Here is a 20,247-nt window from a genome sequence, read left to right as displayed (position 1 = left end):
CTTGATTTTTCTCTTAATTAATTGACACATATCAACAAAACAACATGATAGCAAAAATTTTAAAAAGAAGTAGCGTTAAGTTTCCCACTGGACTGATACTTGTTCATGTTTTTGACAGATTTTTTTCGCCCTGGTTTTTGAAATACTTTAAGAACACAAACTTTTCAAATATGATAAATAATTGGTCAGATCTTTTTGGAGTTAACAAAGAAAATGCTCCAGTCTAGCTTTAAAATAAGTTTCTTAAAAAACCAACAAACAAACTTATTTTTAGAGTAGGGGGAGAAAGGAAGAGAAACATTGAAATGCAGAAGGAATATTGATCGTTTGCCACTTGCATGCCCCCAACTGGGGACCTCTCCAGCAACTGGGGCACGAGCCCTCCTGACAGAGAATTGAACCAGTGATTTTTCAGTCCTGAGTATGCAGTCCACTGGGCCACACCAGCCAGGGCAGAAATAAATTTTTTTTTTAATTTTATTTATTTATATTTAGAGAGGGAAGGGAGGGAGAAAGAAAGGGGGGGGAGGGAGAGAGAGAAACAAACATCAATGTGCTGTTGCTGGGGGCCGTGGCCTGCAACCCAGGCATGTGCCCTGACTGGGAATTGAACCTGCGACACTTTGGTTTGCAGCCCAAGCTCAATCCACTGAGCAATGCCAGCCAGGGCTAGAAATAAATTTCTTTTAAAAGCATTTTAAATATTCATCAGGGTTTTTTTATGCCCCCCCCAGCAGAATTTGTAATCTACACAAGTTTGAAATAAAAATGGTAGTGTTGATTTTTTAGGAAAGTACTCTTACCAGAATTATAGTCATGGCAACCTGAAATCATTTATTGCAGTGATTCCCAGTCCTTGGAGTCTCTGAAATTAGCAGTAGATGTCCCTTGAGTTATAGTGGACAGTGTGTTATTCGTCCACAGTAATATAGCATGGGGCAAGGAAAACAAAATTCCTCTCAAAAGCAAGCATTGTTTTCATGGTGATACTGATTATTTTCTGTAATCTGAAACTTAGCCAAAAAATGTGAGTTTTTTTAAGAACATGTTATTTTTTATTAAATACAATTTGGTGGGGAATGGGACAGGAGATGTAATATTAGAGATCTATGTTTTTGAAATGACTGATAGACATAGTCTTCTTCATTTCTTCAATTAGGAAGTAAGACCAGGTGGGATTAAGGAACTTGCTCAAGGGCACAGGAATGAGCGGCAGATGGGTATAGAGTTCATCTGCCCTGGTAAGAGGAGTATTAAGCCTGCCAGGCAAGTCCTATCTGAATGGGACAGTGGGGTCACTGACAAAAGGAACGTCTCCTTACCCTTATTTTGTGTTGGGCAGTGCGCTCATTTGGTGGGTTCATCATCTGAACTGGAAGAGGGAAAACTTACTAAGGTTTAAGAATTTTTAAAATGTTGGTGGGGAAGGCTGGTGGGGGGTCGTGGGCTGGGATGGGAATAAAAGGCAGAAAACTGTACTTGAACAACAACTTTTAAAAAAAAGATTTTTAAAATGTGATGTTAAGTGATAATCAGCTTTTCATAATGCCTTCGATTTTCCTTTTCCCCTTTTTTTCCTTAGGTGGTATGGCCAGGAAAAAGACTACAATGTTCTAGTCATGGATCTTCTTGGACCCAGCCTCGAAGACCTCTTCAATTTCTGTTCAAGAAGGTTCACAATGAAAACTGTACTTATGTTAGCTGACCAGGTATGTGAAATTTTGATGAGAATTAAAACTTGAGAACACAACATGTGACTGTAATTTAAATGTGTATAAACCTATGTGTCACTGTTTAACCTTAGGATCAGCAAAGAAAGATAAAATAGCAGGGTGTACTCATTCAGGCATTCTACTCTGGTAATGACTTACAGATGTTTAATGGTGGGTATAGTGCAAAAACAGATTGTATTGGTTAATTACTCACCTGTAGACTAGTAGTTTCCAGGCTTACTTTATCAGAGGCAGTGTATTTGTTTTAGTGTTAAATATAGGAAGTTTCCTTATAAGATTGTTTGAAGAAAGGTTCAGAGTACATGAGGAAAATAAAGCACTGAAATAATTTAATCAAGAAGGAAATTTTGACCAAATGGAAGTTTTTTGAAGCAATAGAAAATTCAGCCATTGGTAGTATCTAAACAAAATCAAAAGTTTTGGAGATGTCATGAATTCAATTCATGTGTTGGCTAGAGGTTAGATTAAAATGTTTTAAAGCCAGAGCTTAGAGTTTTCCTTTATCAAAAGAAGATTTGTTTTAAACAACTAAGATGGGAGAATGAGGTCAGAGAATAAACCTTGAGGAAACAGATAATACAGTAAAAGGTAGTATGTAAATGTCAAGGAATTTATCATTTTAAATTTTGGTCACAATCCCTTTAAGGGCAGGAAAATGTTGAAATGATTCAAGTTAACTCAGTGTTTATAAAAATGCTGTGGAAGAGAAAAACATTTTTAAAATTTAGATCAGATATCATAAAGTAAAATGAGGTAATAAAAGTAACATTTGAGGTGGAATTTTAGGAAGCTTACATTTAAAGGATTAGAAAGTAATGTTCATTTTTTTTGGTAATCAGCACCTGATATTCCCTAAATTTAATATATTAGCAAATTAGTGTTTTTACTTGTTGAACATTAGGGACTCAAACATTTAAGGGTTAAAAACCTTATAATAAGTTTTAACTAATATGTGAGTGAATCCTGATAAAAGTTTTATATTCTGTAGGATCAGTAACACATTGGCATGTATTTATTTAGGGCATCTACTGTAATTAGGTAGCGCTAGGAAGAGGGGCATAGGGAAACATAACTAGTCCCTTCTTTCTAGGAGTTTGGAGTTTAGCAGAGGAAAATGTGGTAAAAGTCTATTCTGGGTACACTGGTCATGAGGGAGAAAGAATGTAATTCAGGATTGCAGGAAAACATCTGTTCTAGAAGGTGGCAGCTAAGTTGCTCTGTAGACGATAGGCAGCCCTTAAAGTAATCTGTAGTTTGTGCCGGTAACTGTCATTTTCCCAGTGAGTGAAGAATCATAGTTTAATGATGGGTATTATTTAGCTAGGACAAGTGTGTGCATTAAGTGAGCCAAATGTTTTGTTTTACTTCCTTAATGCACAAGTTGCTGCTGTATTTAAAGTGGTATTTGGCATGCACATTTACCTCCTTGAGAGCATGAATAGTTTAAGTCAGAGATTACAGATTCAGTGTCAGGAGACATTTCTCAAGCTAAGCCTACTAAGATTTAGAATATTTATATCCATGGTAATAAAAGGTCTGGAGAAAGGGGGACAAATACAAAATAGAATCTTGACACATAGTACTGAAAGAGCAAGAACACTTGGGGAGAAAAACAGTGTTGGCAGTCATTGGATATGGAAGACATGGTTAGATACAGTTTCTAAGTATCTTACAGAAAAGGTAGGCATATTCCATCATTTGAAAATTAAAACTATTTTGAAAGAGATACCATAAACAGTTAAAAGATGAGTTTTGAAAAACTGACAAGAACAAGTCAAAAGAATAATGTATAAAAATACATATATTGACAGTTTATAGAATAGAAGATTGGAATGGTCAGTACAGATGAGCAGATTTCCAAACTAAGTATTAGGGAAGCACAAGTGAGGTAATAACTGTCAAATATGAAAAATTGAGAAAAAACTGAAATCACTTCACTAGTGAGGAAAAGAATACTCTTAAATGTTCCTAGTGGAAAAACGAATTGTTAGTAACCTTTTTGAAAGGCACCTATCAAAATGAAAAAATAATACCTTTCAGTCCAGCAACTCTCCCTGTAATTGAGGGGTACTTGGAGTTTATGGAAATAAAAGCACTAGTAGGCAGGCTATATTTAGATTTATTGGTAGCCTTACCTCTTACAGTGGGGAAATACTGGAAACAATGGGGATGTTGTAGGTTGGGGGTGATTGGTGGAAACTTCATCTATACCATAAAATATTTGTAGCCATTAAAAAGAATGCTAAGGCTTACTTCATTTGACTTCGCAGAATCTTCAGGAAAAACTTGGCAGAATGACATGTTTACTATTCATTTTTTTAATATATATGATTTATAAGTGTGGAGAAAAAATGGGGAGTTCAAAAACATGCAAAACAAAGGAAACCCAGCATGTGTAGCTCCTCATTTATGTAAAAATTATATTCTTACTCTCTATGCTGCGAACTTCAGGAGTGTTTTGGATATGTGTAATTAAAAACAAGCAAACAAGAATAAAGTAAATAAAATTCTTCTATTTCCATTTAAAACAATAACAACTTATAGCTATATTTGTCAATTGATCAGCACCCCTTATTCTACAGTATATGTCTGAGTTGATGTGTGTATGTATATGAGCGTAGGAATAGATCTGGGTACTACCAGGCTGTTTTAACACAGATTACCTCAGGGGACATGGGATTGGGGGTAAAAAGTAATGATTTGGTTTTTACTTTATATAATGATTGCAATAATGGAAACAATTCTAAATTTATTGCTTTTGCAATTTAAAAATTGCCAACACCAGTTCTTGTTGGGCTGGATGCTGCCTTATTTAAATCTTTAGTATTGGGAGAACAAGCCAAAGGATGTGAGTTTATGCTTGGATATCCATGAGTCTGGAGATAAATGGAGAGCCTGATTGCCCTTTTCATTTAATTTTGTCTTACACTGTCTTTGTGAACTATAAAGTTATTAAAATATACCTGTGATCTTGGAAAAATAATTGAGATATTGAAGTAATTGATAAGTAATGTCTTGCTTTCTTTTATTACTAAATTCAGATGACTTAATTTAATTATCTCTCCCCTTCTTTCTCTTTCCCCAGATGATCAGTAGAATTGAATATGTGCATACAAAGAATTTTATACACAGAGACATTAAACCAGATAACTTCCTAATGGGTATTGGGCGTCACTGTAATAAGGTTAGTCAAATGTTATTTGCATGAAAGAACAAAGAGTAGAAAACTTCAAGAATTGCTTTGGTAAACTTTTGATCTTCAAAAAGTCATAGTGAATTTAATTTGCTGTTGATAATTGCTTTTAAAGATTGTACTAGAAGGATAATCAGCTAACTCTATTAACTTAGTAACTTGAAATAAATTCTCTCCAACTTACCCAACCAAGGTTAGTTATCTTTACGGAAGTATAAAATTCCCAAGGGCTTTATAGTGAAATATGATCATCTGTTACTTAACTGTTGAACAGTTTTAGTTATTTTTTTAATCATATGTGCTTGTGCCAGTGTGGGAACCACTGACCTACCTGTCACCATGGTGTTAACATTTGCTGACTGAGCATGGTTGATAATGAGAATTCTTCAGTCCTTGGATTTGTGTATTCAAAAGAATAAACCTTTGGGCCGGTTTCGGAAGTAGTTGACAGTTTCTTGGGTGATGAGTTGGGTGGGTTCTTCATCCCCTCCCCTTTCAAAAGAAGATATTAAGTGAAATGAACATTCATACAACTAAATTAGTGTTCGTTGGGGTCTCAAAATGGTTGAACTTTATGGGATGATTGGGTTTTTAGCTAGTGACGCATGATTGCAGTTAGAAACTAATTGTGTTGAAATTTTTTCTGCAATGATTAGTGTATTGAGTGAATTGCTTTATTTATCAATTGATTCATTGTTGAGCTCGGGCAGACAGGCAGCATTGGCAATGCACTAAGCATATTATGCTCTAATGATCTGATAGGAATTCTCAACTTCAGGACAACTTGGGGACTTTTTGGGGTTTTTTTATGTTTTTTTGTTTTGTTATGTTTTGGATGGAAGATTCCCATTTGTTTTTATTAAACTGTTAGGAAATGTTTGGTGTTTTTAGGTCTAGCTATAAATGTTTACCTTTGTTTGCCTGTATGAATGCCAACTTGGAGCTATTACCATTAGAACTGGTGTTATTTGTTAATGTGTGAGACATTAATGTTGGTCTGACCAAGTTCTAGGAAATTAAGTTTTTTTTTGTTGTTGAAAACTGAGCTAAATATTTTTTTTAAATGTGTTTAAATCTACATATAACTTATCTTGCCATTCCCAAATTGCATCTTTTTAAAAAATACTATGTAGCTTCTTTCTTTGAAGCATCCAGGTTCTTAATTGTTATCGCAAAACCTGGTAATTTAATCGGAAAAAAAAATGCCGGTCTTAATTTTGGGGCAATTTTGTCAGTTTGACCCTAATCTTTTGGCCATTTTTCCAGCTTCCTCCTTCCCATTTTTTCCCCCACTTAAGATCTGTTATCCTCATGTGATCCCTATTCTGTGTGTTGACGTTGCAGAACATAGTTTATGCCTTAAAATTAAATGATGGCCTATATAATACCTCTTTGCTTCTCCCCTCCGCCTTTAAAAATAGTTGTTAATCACATAGTTGTGTTAGGAAGTCCAAATTTTGCCTGGTGATGAAAGTCTTTTTAGAATTTTGTGTCCTCTTTAGAGGTATTAAACAGAATACTGTGGAGCTGCTTGCTGTTACACAGATTCAGAGAGCCCCTAGGGCAAGAAGCGCACTGTTTGAACTAAGACTCAAATTCTAAATGTTGTTCTTGAACATTTTAGATTAGTGTTTTGTTTATGTAGTTGGTTTTTAGTGTTTTCTGTATTGTAGTTTCAAAAATGCCAGTTGTATGAGACTGGATTCTTTGGTCAGCTTGTTCCAGTAGTTTTCTATTTATTGGAAAACAAAGTTTGGGGGGGGCTTTCGAGGTTGATTTTTGAAGTCAAATTCTTATTTTGAAAATTGTTCTGAATTTGATGTTTAGGAGTAGCCACTCCAGCCTTAGTGAATTTGCTCATCTCTGCCAGTAATTAGCCATGCATGCTTATGAAAATAAATTTTAAGGTGACTAAATGCCTTCTACCTCTTCCTTACTGAAGATTTTTTCCCCCTATACAATCTTTTTTGGGGGAAGGGCAGATTATGGTACTAAAGATTGCAGATCCAAATTCCCCATTTTTGGTTTTATAAATTAAAGAGCCAAATGTCACCATTGCTATCCCTGTTTCAGACAGTGACACATTATAGTGGCGTTAAAAACCTGAGTATTTTCCAGAATTCAAATGTTCTTGAGCATGTAATTTTTATTTGGAAAACTGAAAAGCTCAGTGCTTGGTGGAAGAAGGATGGCATTTGGCTACCCTGTTCTTTCTCTAATGCCTCGGTGTTGCCTGTCTGCGCCGGCCATTGTTGCAATGTAAGCAATACTGTTTGATGCACTGCCACCCTCTATTGTCTGTTTAGTGTTTAGAATCTCCAGTGGGGAAGAGGAAAAGAAGCATGACTGTTAGTACTTCTCAGGACCCATCTTTCTCAGGATTAAACCAGGTCTGAAACTGTCTCCTATTCCAACCTCAATCCCAAATTCATGTGCTTTTCTTTTTTATTGTTTTATTTTGATTATTTTTGTTTTGTTTTAATTCTGGAGAATGTAGATCTTGCTCAAGCACCTCTTACGTTGGCATTATTCAGACATACTTGGCAAACATAACATTACTAAGATGTTTCTTTGTGGCTTTTGCTTAAACTTCTAAAGTTTAGAGAAAACCTAAATGAAAACAGGATTATGTTTAGATCTCCAGCGTCCATTTGAGAAAATGATGTGTTAGACTAGTATGGAAATTCTTTACTTGATGATAAACTGAGGGTAGACTGTTTAGTTTTTTTAAATGTATTTGGAGTTGCAGAACTTAATGCGTGAAATACATCTAAATCCAGCTGCAGCAGTGCTGTGTGGTGAATATATTGTGCCTCGACTCTTTTGCCCTCAATGAGAACATGGGGAAAAAAAAAGCATTGTATGCTCTGGAAATAGAAGATAAATAGAAATTTGCATTCTAAACATAACAATAACATAAACAGTTGCCATCTAGTAACACATAAATTAAAGTATAAGCTGATGACAGGTAAAATTTTTGAAGCTCCAGAGTAAATGAATGAATCTTTATCAATTTAGTATACACTGAGAAGAAAGTATTGCCATGACTAATTTAAAAAGAAAAAATTTTACTTGCTATGTAATCATATGTTACAGTTTAATTATCACATGCATGATCAGGGTGATCATTTAACTTTTGTCCATACTGTCCAGCATTATTCTAGGGACCACTTCCCATCATTACAAAGGTTTCATAAGTTTACACTTCTTTTTATTCTTAGACAAAGAAGTACCAACTGTAGTTACTAGATTTAGGTTACAAAAAGAGGGAGGGTGGTGGGTAATGAGGCAATTCTAATGCAGTTCTGGTGCCACTTTCCAACTTATCCATCCATTCACATGTTTTACCTACATTTTGTACCATAATCACTTAATATTTCCATTAAATTGCATTGAATTCTTTATATTCTCTACAGGTTAGCTGGGTTGTGAGGAAAAGTGATCTTGTGAATTCTTTGGAAGGGCAGGGGAATGTGACCCCCCCCCCCCCCCCAGTTAGGAGATAATTTGCTGCAAATATAACCTAAAATTGGCAATAGTGTTTCTGAAGACAATGCACCTCTACTGCATGGCGTTACCCTGTATATCCAATATTACTTTATTTCCACATGCCTTTGAAGAATAGGCTGCATTCTGTAAGACAGGCACAAATTATACTTAGAACATATCTTTAAAGCCCACAGAAAAGCAGCTTCACCCACCAAAAATATTAGGCCTCTCTTTAAATCTACAAACCTATAAAAAATACATTATCTTGTGGCTTAACTAAATATTGACTTGCTTGTTTATTCTATCTTTACATATTTTCGACTGTGTCGTGTCCTTGTTATCATGCGGTTTCGTGTACATGCTTCCATTATATGTTTACATTCATTTTAAAATTCAAAGCATAGAGAGCTGTTAAAGAAGCTTGATAGTACCAGAAAACGATGAATTACCAAGAGATTAAAAAAAATTTACATAGTTTTTCTTTAAATTGTTTGCTCTTGAAATAAGATACCTTTGTTTGGCAGTGACATTACTTTTCCTGACTCAGTTTTTACAAGAACAGAAAATTTTAAACTGATTTAATTTGCTTTGTACATATTTTGTTTTGATACCAAAGATTGAGATGTGTTTGTATGTTTTTGTTTTGTTTTGTTTTCTTCATTCGATTTCATCCTTTAGAGTTGTGGAAGGAAAAAACTAGTGAACAGTTTATAAAGCAGTCTTTTAGTTGTGAGAAAGTGTCTGGTTATTGAATTGCAAACGGAGCTACTGATTGTAGGCTTAGGCCTGAATGAAGCTGTCAAGACCTAATCATGCTGGAGCCGATTCCTCCTCCGCTTTGAGGACTAAAGGAAGCAATCTCAGAAAATATCCCTTAAAGGAGATTCTATGTTCTCATTACTTTTAAAATCCTCATAATTCTTAGGGATATTTTTTAAATACCTTGAAGCTGGGTGTCCTTTTGTGTTTATTTTTTCCTTTGTTAAATTTTTAATATGAATCTGCAGAGCTTAAGTTTACAACTTTTGTTTTGCTTAATAAATACATTTTGCTTATTTTGCTCATTTGTGTACTAAGCCATATTCATATCAAGAGAAACAGTATGAGCTTTATTTAGTGTTTTATAACATTTTCTTATATTCCTGTAACTCAGTTGCTTAGGAAAGGAGTTTCATCTTCTATGAGAGCTTTCTTTATTCAATACATTTTACTAAAATATAGTCTTCATTGTTTTATAATATTAGACCAAGTACATAAGTATCACATTGTTAACATGGTTACAGGAGCTCAAACCTCAGTGTGTTTTCATCCAGCTTGTAACAAAGACTACAACAGTGCCTGCCCGAAGTGGGTGTTTTTTTGTTTTGTTTTGTTTTTTCTTTTTCTTTTTCATCCTCCTAAGAGAGATCTTTTTCACCTAAGTTAATAATTTGTTTTATTTTTTGACACACACCCTAACAGACTAGGTATTCAGGTTTTCCAGCACGTAACAGATTGTAAACTGTGGCAGAAGGGACCCAGTGTCAGCCTAATGGAAAGATCTACAAAATTTAGGCCTAACTAGTAGAGAACAATAATCTAAGACGATGTTAGTATGTAAGGGCATGTAGACTCGCTTTGCTTAATGATCTTAATGTAATTTTATGATAAAGGCTAAACTTTTAAGTAAATGTTGTTTATTTTGCTTTAGAAGGTAGGTAAATGTGTGAACATATTTTGCATTTTATTTATTTGTTCGTTTGTTTATTTTTGGTTAGGTTATTTAAACTGCTAATTGTAGGCCACCTTGATATTAAGTACTTTTCACTTAAAGATTGTTAGATCAATTTGTTATAGTTTCCAGATGTTTGACCTGATCATATGCATAAATGTCCCTTCAAAATAGTAGAATGTAATACATGCTTGTTTAGAAAAATGCTTATATTTTGTTAATAAAAATCTTGTTTTTGTTGTCATTATCAAACTTTGAGAGCTGTCTTGTTTACCGATAGTAGCAGGATACCAGTTTTCATTATGGCACATAGCACACTTGTCAACTCTGCTGTCAAGCAGAGAGATGTGTATTTCTCCACTACTTGTCTAAAGACAGGCTCCTGGGTGTGGAATGAATGAGTTGGGCCTGTGAAATTGTTCATTTGACAGGATCAACCAACCACCTGACCTTTTTCTTTAACTTGATTTGTTGATAAGGACTAGTAAAAGCTTAGAGTGTTAATTTTGTTCATTATCTGTTCTACTTAGGATACTTTATTTTGATATATTTGAACAAAGAAAATAGATGCCATTTAATGAATAAGAAGTATTGTAAATAAACAAGGTTGGAAACCTAATGTCTTTTAATTTTTTTTTTAAGTTATTCCTTATTGATTTTGGTTTGGCCAAAAAGTACAGAGACAACAGGACAAGGCAACATATACCGTACAGAGAAGATAAAAATCTCACCGGCACTGCCCGGTATGCTAGCATCAATGCACATCTTGGTATTGAACAGAGGTGAGTTGGACAATTGACTGTGTTAATCAAATTTATAACAAAAGCCATTAGAGGGTTTTTACAATATTTCAATTAATTTCTTACAATATCTAAAGATGTCTCTTGGCTGAGGATTTGAAGGATGCTTATTAATTCTTTTATCTGCTGCTTTAGCCAATTCAGAGAAGCCAATTAAATAAGGCCTTTTGTTTTCGTTGTTGAAGGTTATCTCTTGGGGAGAAAAGCATTGCATGATGAAAAGGGATATACATAAATGCAACATATCATGTTTGTTTTTGCATCTGAAGACAGTACTTATTTTCTTAATGCTGGTCTTAGGCTTTTTGTATTCTAGTGGTGTAAGTTGAGTTTGGGAGAAGAATGTATTGATATTTTCACGGGGCGGGGGCGGGGGATGGGGATGTGTTATTGGAATACTAATGAACCAGAGGAGGTTGGTGGGTCATTTCCTGTTCCACTCCTCCATAAAGTAACAAATAGCATCCAGTTTGAAGTGAATCTTTGTCATCTGTCTGCCCTGTTTCTTGTCTTAAGTTCTGTGTTTTCATGTTCCCTTCATCTTCTCTAAGTCATTTGTTGCTCCTTAAAACAAGCGTAGAAATGACAGATGATATGCTTTCAAGTTAAGGAACCTCATAAGAAGGTTTTAAGTTTAGAAAATACTTAAATGATTAAACACCCTGGGTTAAACTATAAGTTCACATTTCTTGTAGTTCAGAGTGTTACCAGTTGTTAAATACGTGTATCTGCCTGGGTGTACGTACATGTGTACAGCTGACCCTTGAACAACTCAGGTTTGAGCTGCTCTGGGTCAGTTGAATTGTGGTCAATTGGAAAAAGTCAGCATGTAAGTAGAGCCTTGCATTTCAAACCTGCGTTGTTCAAGGATCAACTGGGAGAGAAGGAGGGAGAAAGTGTGTGTGTTCGTTCATGTTTAAAATGTTAGTTTATGTCAGCATCCCTCAAGTTATTTTTCATGAACTTCCACAGAACTTACAAGTATTGTGCTTGTCGGTTCCTCTGTCTTCATGAACCTTATTTGGAAAGTTTGGCTAAATCTTCTTTGCTCTTCTTTAAAAATTAAGTTGTAAGACAGTGTTATGTTTTATAATTTTGAATTCTATGAGAGTGTTTTATTTTGAAGTAACCCGTTATGAACTTTTTCATTACCTTAACTAAGTACTTTACACAACACACCAAATTTTTCTCTCCTCACTTAAAAAAATTTCTTTCTGTGTACCTGGCTTTCTTTCACATATTTTCCATAATAATTTCAGCTCATAAATACGTATTTTCTTTTCTAGTCGCCGAGATGACATGGAATCATTAGGATATGTTTTGATGTATTTTAATAGAACCAGCCTGCCATGGCAAGGACTAAAGGTAAACCAGACTCAAATTACCAGGGTTTTGTTTTGTTTTAAAAATAAAAATACATTTTCAAAGATCTGTAAAGTCTCTTTCAAATGTGAGGTGTTCTAAAAGTGAATTAGCTTTACTTTTTATTGGGGAAGTAAAATCTGATCATTCCAGCTAGAATAATCTAATAGAATTCTCCACAGTCACGCCTGAAGAACAATTTTTGGGAGGTAGTAAGCAGGTGCCCATTGGCGACCAGTAGCTTTCTCTGGGTAGACACTAACATGGGCTAAGAAATTGGGTGGAGACTTTCTCATTTTGATATGTTGCTGTTATGTTTAAAATACCTGCTTTTGTATACATGAAAACTGGTTTAGCCAGTGACACTAGCTATATTGTTTAATTATCCTAAGATTTCTTTTGTGAGCATTGTGTGTTAATGATAAATCTCCATATCCTAGAGTTAAATGGCTATTTTAATATTTTGTTCATCCTTTAAAGGAAAATAGTTCTTGTATTTTTGGAGCATCTGTGACCTAAAAAATTGTTTTGTGCTTGTATGTGGGCGACTTTGTTCAATATGAGTATTTTTCATTGAAAAAAACATTTTGACTTAACGCCAGTTGTTAATGGTGCTAAATGATAGACAACATTTTTTGTAATTGATTTGCTCATACATTTGCCCTTGTGTTGACTATGGGTCAAGAAAAATCGCAAGTTGAACTCTACCCATGTTTTACTTGAATCATACAGCTTGGTGTTCCTATTAGATGCACCCTTTCCTGATAGCTAAAAATGATCTTGGAGTAGAAACTCATTAAAAAATTAACAATTTAGGAGGGGAAATTTAGACATTATACTTTGGGTTTGGGTTTTTGTTTGTTTGTTTATGATCTCTTGAATCATAAGTTTACATTTATATCTAGTATGTTCAACTAATGCAGTTCATATAGTACTGAGTATGTCTGTGTTGTTTGATTCTTTCCACAGGCTGCAACAAAGAAACAAAAATATGAAAAGATTAGTGAAAAGAAGATGTCCACTCCTGTTGAAGTTTTATGTAAGGTAGGTGTGCATGGTGAAACTTTTATTTGTTAATATAAATGATCCAAGAACAAAAAGAAACACTTCGCCTGTCAGCACTGGAACTTAAACATCCTTTTAGGAGCTAACCATTTGCCATTAAGTGTTCTATTGTTTCTGGTTTATTTGGGCTCTGTCATCTGCTAAAAATTACAGGAAAAATAAGAGAGCAGATAAACTTTTCTAATAGAACCTCGCTGATTTATTGGAAATAAAATTTAAAAGTGTTCTCTTTATCTCTAAACTGGTGCCAGAAAAGAAAGGATAACCTCGGAGAGGGCATGTGAGTTGCGAATGGAGAGATGTCTGTACCATGATGGATAGCCATGGTTTTCCACAGAGAGAAGACCGCAGAGTGGTTTTTGAGTCCGTTGAACACCTGAAATAATGAGAAAATAATATGTAATTACCTACCTACTTGGGCGATAGAAAGTAGAAATCAGCATGAGTTGAAATAGTGCCCTGGAAGGGGGTAAATAGTGATGTCCCTATGTGTCTCCCCATCCACAAATTGACTTTTTCCCCCTCTTTTCTACATATCTGCAATAAAGGAGCGGATGGAGTGGAAAACTCATCTTTTCTGAGACCCCTGGGGATTTGTTTCAAATTATGAAATACATTTTAGGTTACTGAGCAAAATGTACTTCTGTTATAATTCACCCAAGTAACTTTAAAATCTGTATACTTCAAGAGGCAAAACATCATCTTTTCTATAGACTACCTTTCCATGTAACAGAAAGATTCATTTCACTTATCAGAAAAGTCAGCCATTTTTACAGGAAGAGAAAGGATTTAGTACAGTCTCTGCTTGTGGCCTCTGTCTTCATTGTGATGTAGAATTGTGAATTTTGCCTTTTCGAGTTAGCCACATATAATTCAGGGTACAGTAAACTCAGAAATATTAGCTATTACTATAAATAGTGAGAATGTTTTCAATCTCATGATCTGGTTGAACTCCTTATTTCACATCTGTAATGTTTATGATATTGGTAGATATCTTTTGTTAAGGTTTTGTCTGTTTTTATAAGGGGACAACACGTGAAATATTCTACTTGACCTTCAGTTGTGGTTGTTGAACAACATTTGTAATACATGTAAGGGCCAGCTCATTTGGTAATTGCTGTTCACTGGTAACACAGACCATGAATGCATATTAAAAAATTTTTAAAGATTTTATTTACTTTTGCCCTGGCTGGCGTAGCTCAGTGGATTGAGCGTGGGCTGCGAACCAAAGCATTGCAGGTTCAATTCCCAGTCAGAGCACATGCCTGGGTTGCAGGTCATGGCCCCCAGCAACCGCACATTGATGTTTCTCTCTCTCTCTCTCTCTCTTTCTCCCTCCCTCCTCTCTCTAAAAATAAATAAATAAAATATTTTAAAACAGAACAATCACAGATGATCTGTTAAAAAAAACATTTAGAGGGAGGGGGAGAAAAAAAACACCATTGTGTGAGAGATATATCCATCAGTTTCCTCTCACACACCAGCCAGGGCAAAATATATATATATTTTTTTCTCTACACATATTAAATGACACTGTAATAATAAAAGAGGTCAGGACAGTAAAATTTGTTTAATTTATAAGGATACTGAGCCCTTTATTTTACTTTCAGGTTGTCCAATAAAGTAGTAAACACTTTCCTCAAATACATACTTTTCTTTTATTTAAATACATTTATTTTTCTATCTTGAAATAAAACTTTTTTTTTAACTTTGTGCTTTAACCTTTGAACTTACAGGGTTTTCCTGCAGAATTCGCCATGTACTTAAACTATTGTCGTGGGCTGCGCTTTGAGGAAGCCCCGGATTACATGTATCTGAGGCAGCTATTCCGCATTCTTTTCAGGTCAGTTTTTAAGGTATTTTAAGACTATACACTCCAGTGAGGGTAATTATAGTTAAATTCACCCAACATATCTGTCTGACAAGTGTCAGAGTAAAGTGGGCCTGGCCAATATGAATAAAATTTTAAGAAATGGTTTTGGGGGTTTTTGTTCATTTATTTACTTTTTGTTTGTTTGTTCTTTGGTTTTGGGGGTTGTTTTTTGTTTGGGGGTTTTGTTTTGTTGCTTGTTTCCATTTGTAATATAAATGTGCTTGAAACCATTTTAGTTTGGGATAGAGAAACAATTGAATCAAGCTCAAAGTAGAATCTAACTTTTCCACAATAATTGCACTTCTATTAGAAATAAGTGACATTGATGGCCCTTGGAAGTTTCCAGTTTTGATACAAAACTTTATTCAATACCAAAATGAGAAGAAATTGAATTTTCAGTCATGGAGTCTTTGATAGTATGGAGGCAGGCCCAACCCCTAGCGTTCCCTAGGTGCAGCCCAGAATTGGTCTTGGGAGGTGGGGTAATAGAGTACACAGGGTTTGAAGTCTTGGTTGGAAAAGAATAATTGGAGGTGCTTCTCTAACCCCAGAAAAGTCTTGCCAAGCCACCAGCATAGCTATCTCCCTCACAAACTTGCAGTCCCATTCCTACTCTGATTTGTTGTTAGGGGTGCCTCCTATTATGATTATCCGCACAAGATAATGACAGTGTTTTGTTGTTCATGCTGCCTTCCGTTCCTACCCTCTTGCCCCTTTTAAGAAAATTTAAAGGTAGTTTGGTAGTTTGTTTTCTGTTTCTGTTCTGAGAGGGGTTAGGATTTATTATTATCAGATATAGCAGACCAAAGTGGCACCATCATTTTCCCCTAGTCATGACATGTAAAAAGAGAATTGATTAACTGAATAGGAGAGAGTACTCATTTCCTTTGAAAAAAAATGGTGTCACTTTCTTGCAAGTTCAGTAGTGTATTAGAATCTTACTGAAGAATTAACATAAAATTTTACTGTGCTTTCCAGGACCCTGAACCACCAGTATGACTACACGTTTGACTGGACAATGTTAAAGCAGAAAGCAGCGCAGCAGGCAGCCTCTTCGAGTGGGCAGGGTCAGCAGGCCCAAACCCCCACAGGCAAGCAAACTGACAAAACCAAGAGTAACATGAAAGGTTAGTAGCCAAGAGCCAAGTGACGTTACAGGGGGAAAAAATTGAACACAAAATTGGGTCATTCATTCATTTTTAACAGTGTTAGATCGAGGAGGTGGTTGTAAAATAACAAAAATTTGGCTTTGTGTTTAAAAAAAAAAAAAAAGACGTCCTTGGAAAATTTGACTACTAACTTTAAACCCAAATGTCCCTCTTCATATATATGTATATGTATTTGTATATACATATATGTGCGTATATTATATCATTTCTCTTGGGATTTTGAGTCATTTTTAACAACTGCATCTTTTACTCATTCATTAACTCTTTCCAAAATAAACATTTGGTGTTGGGAATATGGTATAATCAATCAATCCAAAATCCTAGACCTAACACTTGTTGATTTTTAATAATGAAGCTGGTTTAGCCATGATGTCTTGACTGTCTTTCAGACTAACAGTGTTAAGAATTTTTTCTGCATGTTAATACTTTAGCATTTAAAATGGAATATTGTGAACATGAGCTAATTTCAGGAAGTGAGCCTGGCATTGCCCCCAGGGTGTCTATCTTCTCAGTTACAGAGCATCTGGTGTAAGCTCTTGCATGCTCAAGTGACTGAAAAGCTCGGCACATCTTTCCTAGTCGAAAATAAATGTCTCTTACAGTTGATACTTAACTGCATATGTTCTTTATTCCAAAGTGGTTCTTTTGTTTCGGGCTTTATTTTTCTAAATCTTGCTACTATTTAGCATCTAGGGGTACATTGTAGAATTGAATTCTGCAGTTAGGCCTTGCAAAATTTAAAAAAACAAAACAAAACTGGGGCAGATGCCATTGAACTGCTAGTCTGTTTCCTTTCTTTCTCTGGCACTCTCGGTGCTGCGGGGGTGGAACTGTTGGGGCACAGCTCCATTTCTGATTGCTGTTGCCGTACAGTTCAGCTCCTGTGTTTCATGTGTTTTCTTTGTTTGCTTTTCCCCTTTCTGGGGCTTAACTCCTAATACCTGCCTGCTTTTTAGAAGTGGTGGGCAGGTAAGTTTTGGTTTTCTGTTTCTAATTGTTTAATTTCTGAATGACTGCTCTAGTCTGAACTTGGTCTTCTTTGATCCATATTTTTAGTGTTGTGTTTAAACTATTTTGTGGTATAAAAATAGGCTCTAATCCAAGGATACTTTATAAGTATAATTAACTGATGTCATCCTGATCCCAGCAGCTCGTCTACTTAGGAATGAAATTGAGATGCTTCCCTGTTTCTGTATTTGGGGAGGATTCATAGTTGAAAGTTTAATGTAGTGAGGATTCTAAAATGATAAAATTTCAACTCAGGGTAGCAAATACAAACGTTTGCCTGGTGCTCTGTGTGCGCATCTCCATTGGGGCTGAATTGCTCCTTTTGAGTGTTTCAATCATCGTATAACTAATCACAGTGTATAACTAATCACAGTGCCGAGAAAGTGGAAGAAATTTCCCTCCTGTAGGTAAGACGACAGTCTCTAAACTGGGGGTTTGCTATACCTGACACCTGCGGTATGTTTGCTTTTCCCCACAGAATGAAACCAAGTTTTGCCTAAAGCTAGCTGGGATAATAGGATCATCACGAGTTGCAATTTCTAGAACTAAAATTAGATTGAAATCTCAGCTGACCTAGAACATTTCACTTCAGGCATTCAGCAGCCTTCAGAAAGAATTATACCTTATTTTGAGCTAGTTTCATTGTTAGTTTACTATGTGTTTCTTACTCAATAAACAAGCAGAATTTTTGTCCTATTCTATCCAGGTCTTAAAGATGAGAAGTTGGATCCACTGAGTTAGTATGTTTCCTTGGGAGAAAAATTAAACTTAAGTTCAATCCTTACTTTGTATCGTAGCTATTTTTCATAAAAGCAACTTAAAATCTTAATGAAAATCTCATAGCATTATTAGACACAGAGGTTATACAAATTATTACATTAAATGGACTTGTACATTTTTGGAAAATTGGGCTTTTCCTAAAACACATCACATATCATTGACTACTTTTAGAGATGCGTATGCAGGCAGTAGTATAATCTGACTCTAAGCAAAATATTGCTTGCAGCTAAAATGTGCCACTCCACAGAATACAATCAAAATTCTTCTTGATCTTTGACTTCTTGAAAACATTTATTTTGGACATAGAACTTGGTGCCCCAAGCAAATTTTACATGAAACCCCTGTATATAAAGCCATGAGAGTTTTTGTGGGTTTGAGGGCGGCATGAAATGAGTATGAGGACCCAGTTCCCCTAACCATTACCCCAGCCCCATTTTCTGGGTCATCCCTTTAAGAAACCTATGAAGTCTGGAGTCTGAAAACCAGTCTGGATTACTTACTCCTGGTTCCAGTCTCTCAGTTGAAAGGGTGTTTAAAAGGTGCAGTTTTTTATTCAAGGAATAGCTTGTGTAGTTCAGTGATTTATTGCTTCCCAGAAATCCTTTCAGTGATGCTGGTGACACCATATTACATTTGCCTAGTTAAAATTTTAGACGGTGCCTTTTTAAATATATCATATCATTTGTTATGCAGAGAGCTACACTTTCAGTTTTTCACATCAGAGAATTTAGGTTGTTTTTTTGTTTTGTTTTAAGATTTTATTTATTTTTAGAGAGGGCAAGGGAGGCAGAACGAGGAAGAGAAACATCCATGTGTAGTTGCCTCTCACAAGGCCCCCAACTGAGGACCTGGCCTCTAACCTAGGCATGTGCCCTGACTGGGAATCAAACCAGCAACCCTTTGGTTCACAGGCCGGTGCTCAATCCACTGAGCCACACCAGCCAGGGCCAGAGAATTTAGTTTCTTAAATGAATCTTCAGCAAGCAGATCTCTATATCACAGGAATATCCTTCCTGGAAAAATACCCCAAATGGTGGCATTCACTAGTATATTTTATGTGATTATTTTTATTTATTTGGTTTTAAAAGTTTATTTATTTTTTATTTTTAGAGAAGGGGGGAGGGAAAGAAATATGGGTCAGTTGGTTCTCACACACCCCCAACTGGGGACCTGGCTTGCAACCCAGGAATGTGCTCTGACTGGGAATCAAACCAGCAGTCTTTCAGTTCGCAGGCCAGCGCTCAATCCACTGAACCACACCAGCCAGGGCTGATTATTTTTATTTTGAAAAATGTGTATCTAACATTTCTTTATGGAAAACTACAATAAGAAACTCTAGCAATCCACTAAAAATGCCCAAAGACTTCTTAAAGTCTGAATTAATTCAGCCAAGACAGGTTTATTATATGTAATAGGTGTCTGTCCTAATTACTTTTCTAGAGAAACTGTCTTTTGAAATGTTTCATTTCAAAGCCCATTAAAATAATAAAAAAAAAAAGAAACAAGGTATTTCTCCTAATGCCCACTATGTTCTGTACTAGTTTTCAGTGTTCTGTTTCCACATGATTATAATTATTGTTTTCATATGTGTTAAAAAATAAAAATAAAAAAATAAAAAAAGATTTACATCTGACACACTTCCAGATCCATTTCAGTTTCTTTGTAACTATACATGATTACTAGAAAAGTACTTTTCAAGGCATTTAAGAAGTAAAGGAGAAGGGGATATTTTTAGGACATTTATAGTCCATTAAGTTCATCATTTCTTTAGTTAAGGACAGAGATGGGAGAATTTCAGAAGATACTAAAACCAAAGGTTGATCCTCACCTAAGTCTGCTATTCTCATCATCTTAACCCACCTATCTGTTCACTATTTCAGCCATCATTAGTAAGCATAGTTTTGTCATAAGTACCTGGGTATCAAATTGTTGGCATTCAAGAGATTAGAAATAGTTTCCCATCACATGTCCATGGTCTTCCTTGAATTACCTTCCAGTATTTGCCGGGCTTCACCTACCATTTATGTCTAGCTTAACTTTTTCTGACTTCACCAATTGCTGCTA

The 20,247-nt window shown here is 35.4% G+C and overlaps 1 protein-coding gene across 12 annotated transcripts in view; it reads left to right on the top strand.

Annotated features, from left to right (window-relative positions):
* The window catches only part of CSNK1A1 (casein kinase 1 alpha 1), a 44,175-nt gene that overhangs the window by 18,048 nt on the left and 5,880 nt on the right, over window positions 1-20,247 (top strand). For 3 of the 12 annotated variants that reach the window (XR_004900401.1, XM_028527951.2, XM_036013987.1), the window contains exons 3-10: window positions 1,583-1,709; window positions 4,819-4,917; window positions 7,233-7,316; window positions 10,769-10,908; window positions 12,213-12,291; window positions 13,258-13,332; window positions 15,090-15,196; window positions 16,205-16,353. Coding sequence is in view for 10 of the 12 variants with exons in the window: in XM_028527951.2 (XP_028383752.1) it covers window positions 1,583-1,709; window positions 4,819-4,917; window positions 7,233-7,316; window positions 10,769-10,908; window positions 12,213-12,291; window positions 13,258-13,332; window positions 15,090-15,196; window positions 16,205-16,353 (860 nt within the window). In the remaining 2 variants the exon portion in view is untranslated. Of the gene's footprint in view, window positions 1-1,582; window positions 1,710-4,818; window positions 4,918-7,232; window positions 7,317-10,768; window positions 10,909-12,212; window positions 12,292-13,257; window positions 13,333-15,089; window positions 15,197-16,204; window positions 16,359-18,109; window positions 18,500-20,247 lie in introns of those variants that run through there. The other 9 variants (XR_003685620.2, XM_028527955.2, XM_028527950.2 and 6 more) reach the window with 8 other exon arrangements.

This window comes from Phyllostomus discolor, chromosome 13, assembly GCF_004126475.2.
Source record: "Phyllostomus discolor isolate MPI-MPIP mPhyDis1 chromosome 13, mPhyDis1.pri.v3, whole genome shotgun sequence".
Lineage (NCBI taxonomy): Eukaryota > Metazoa > Chordata > Mammalia > Chiroptera > Phyllostomidae > Phyllostomus > Phyllostomus discolor.
This window is presented reverse-complemented; position numbering and strand designations above follow the sequence as displayed.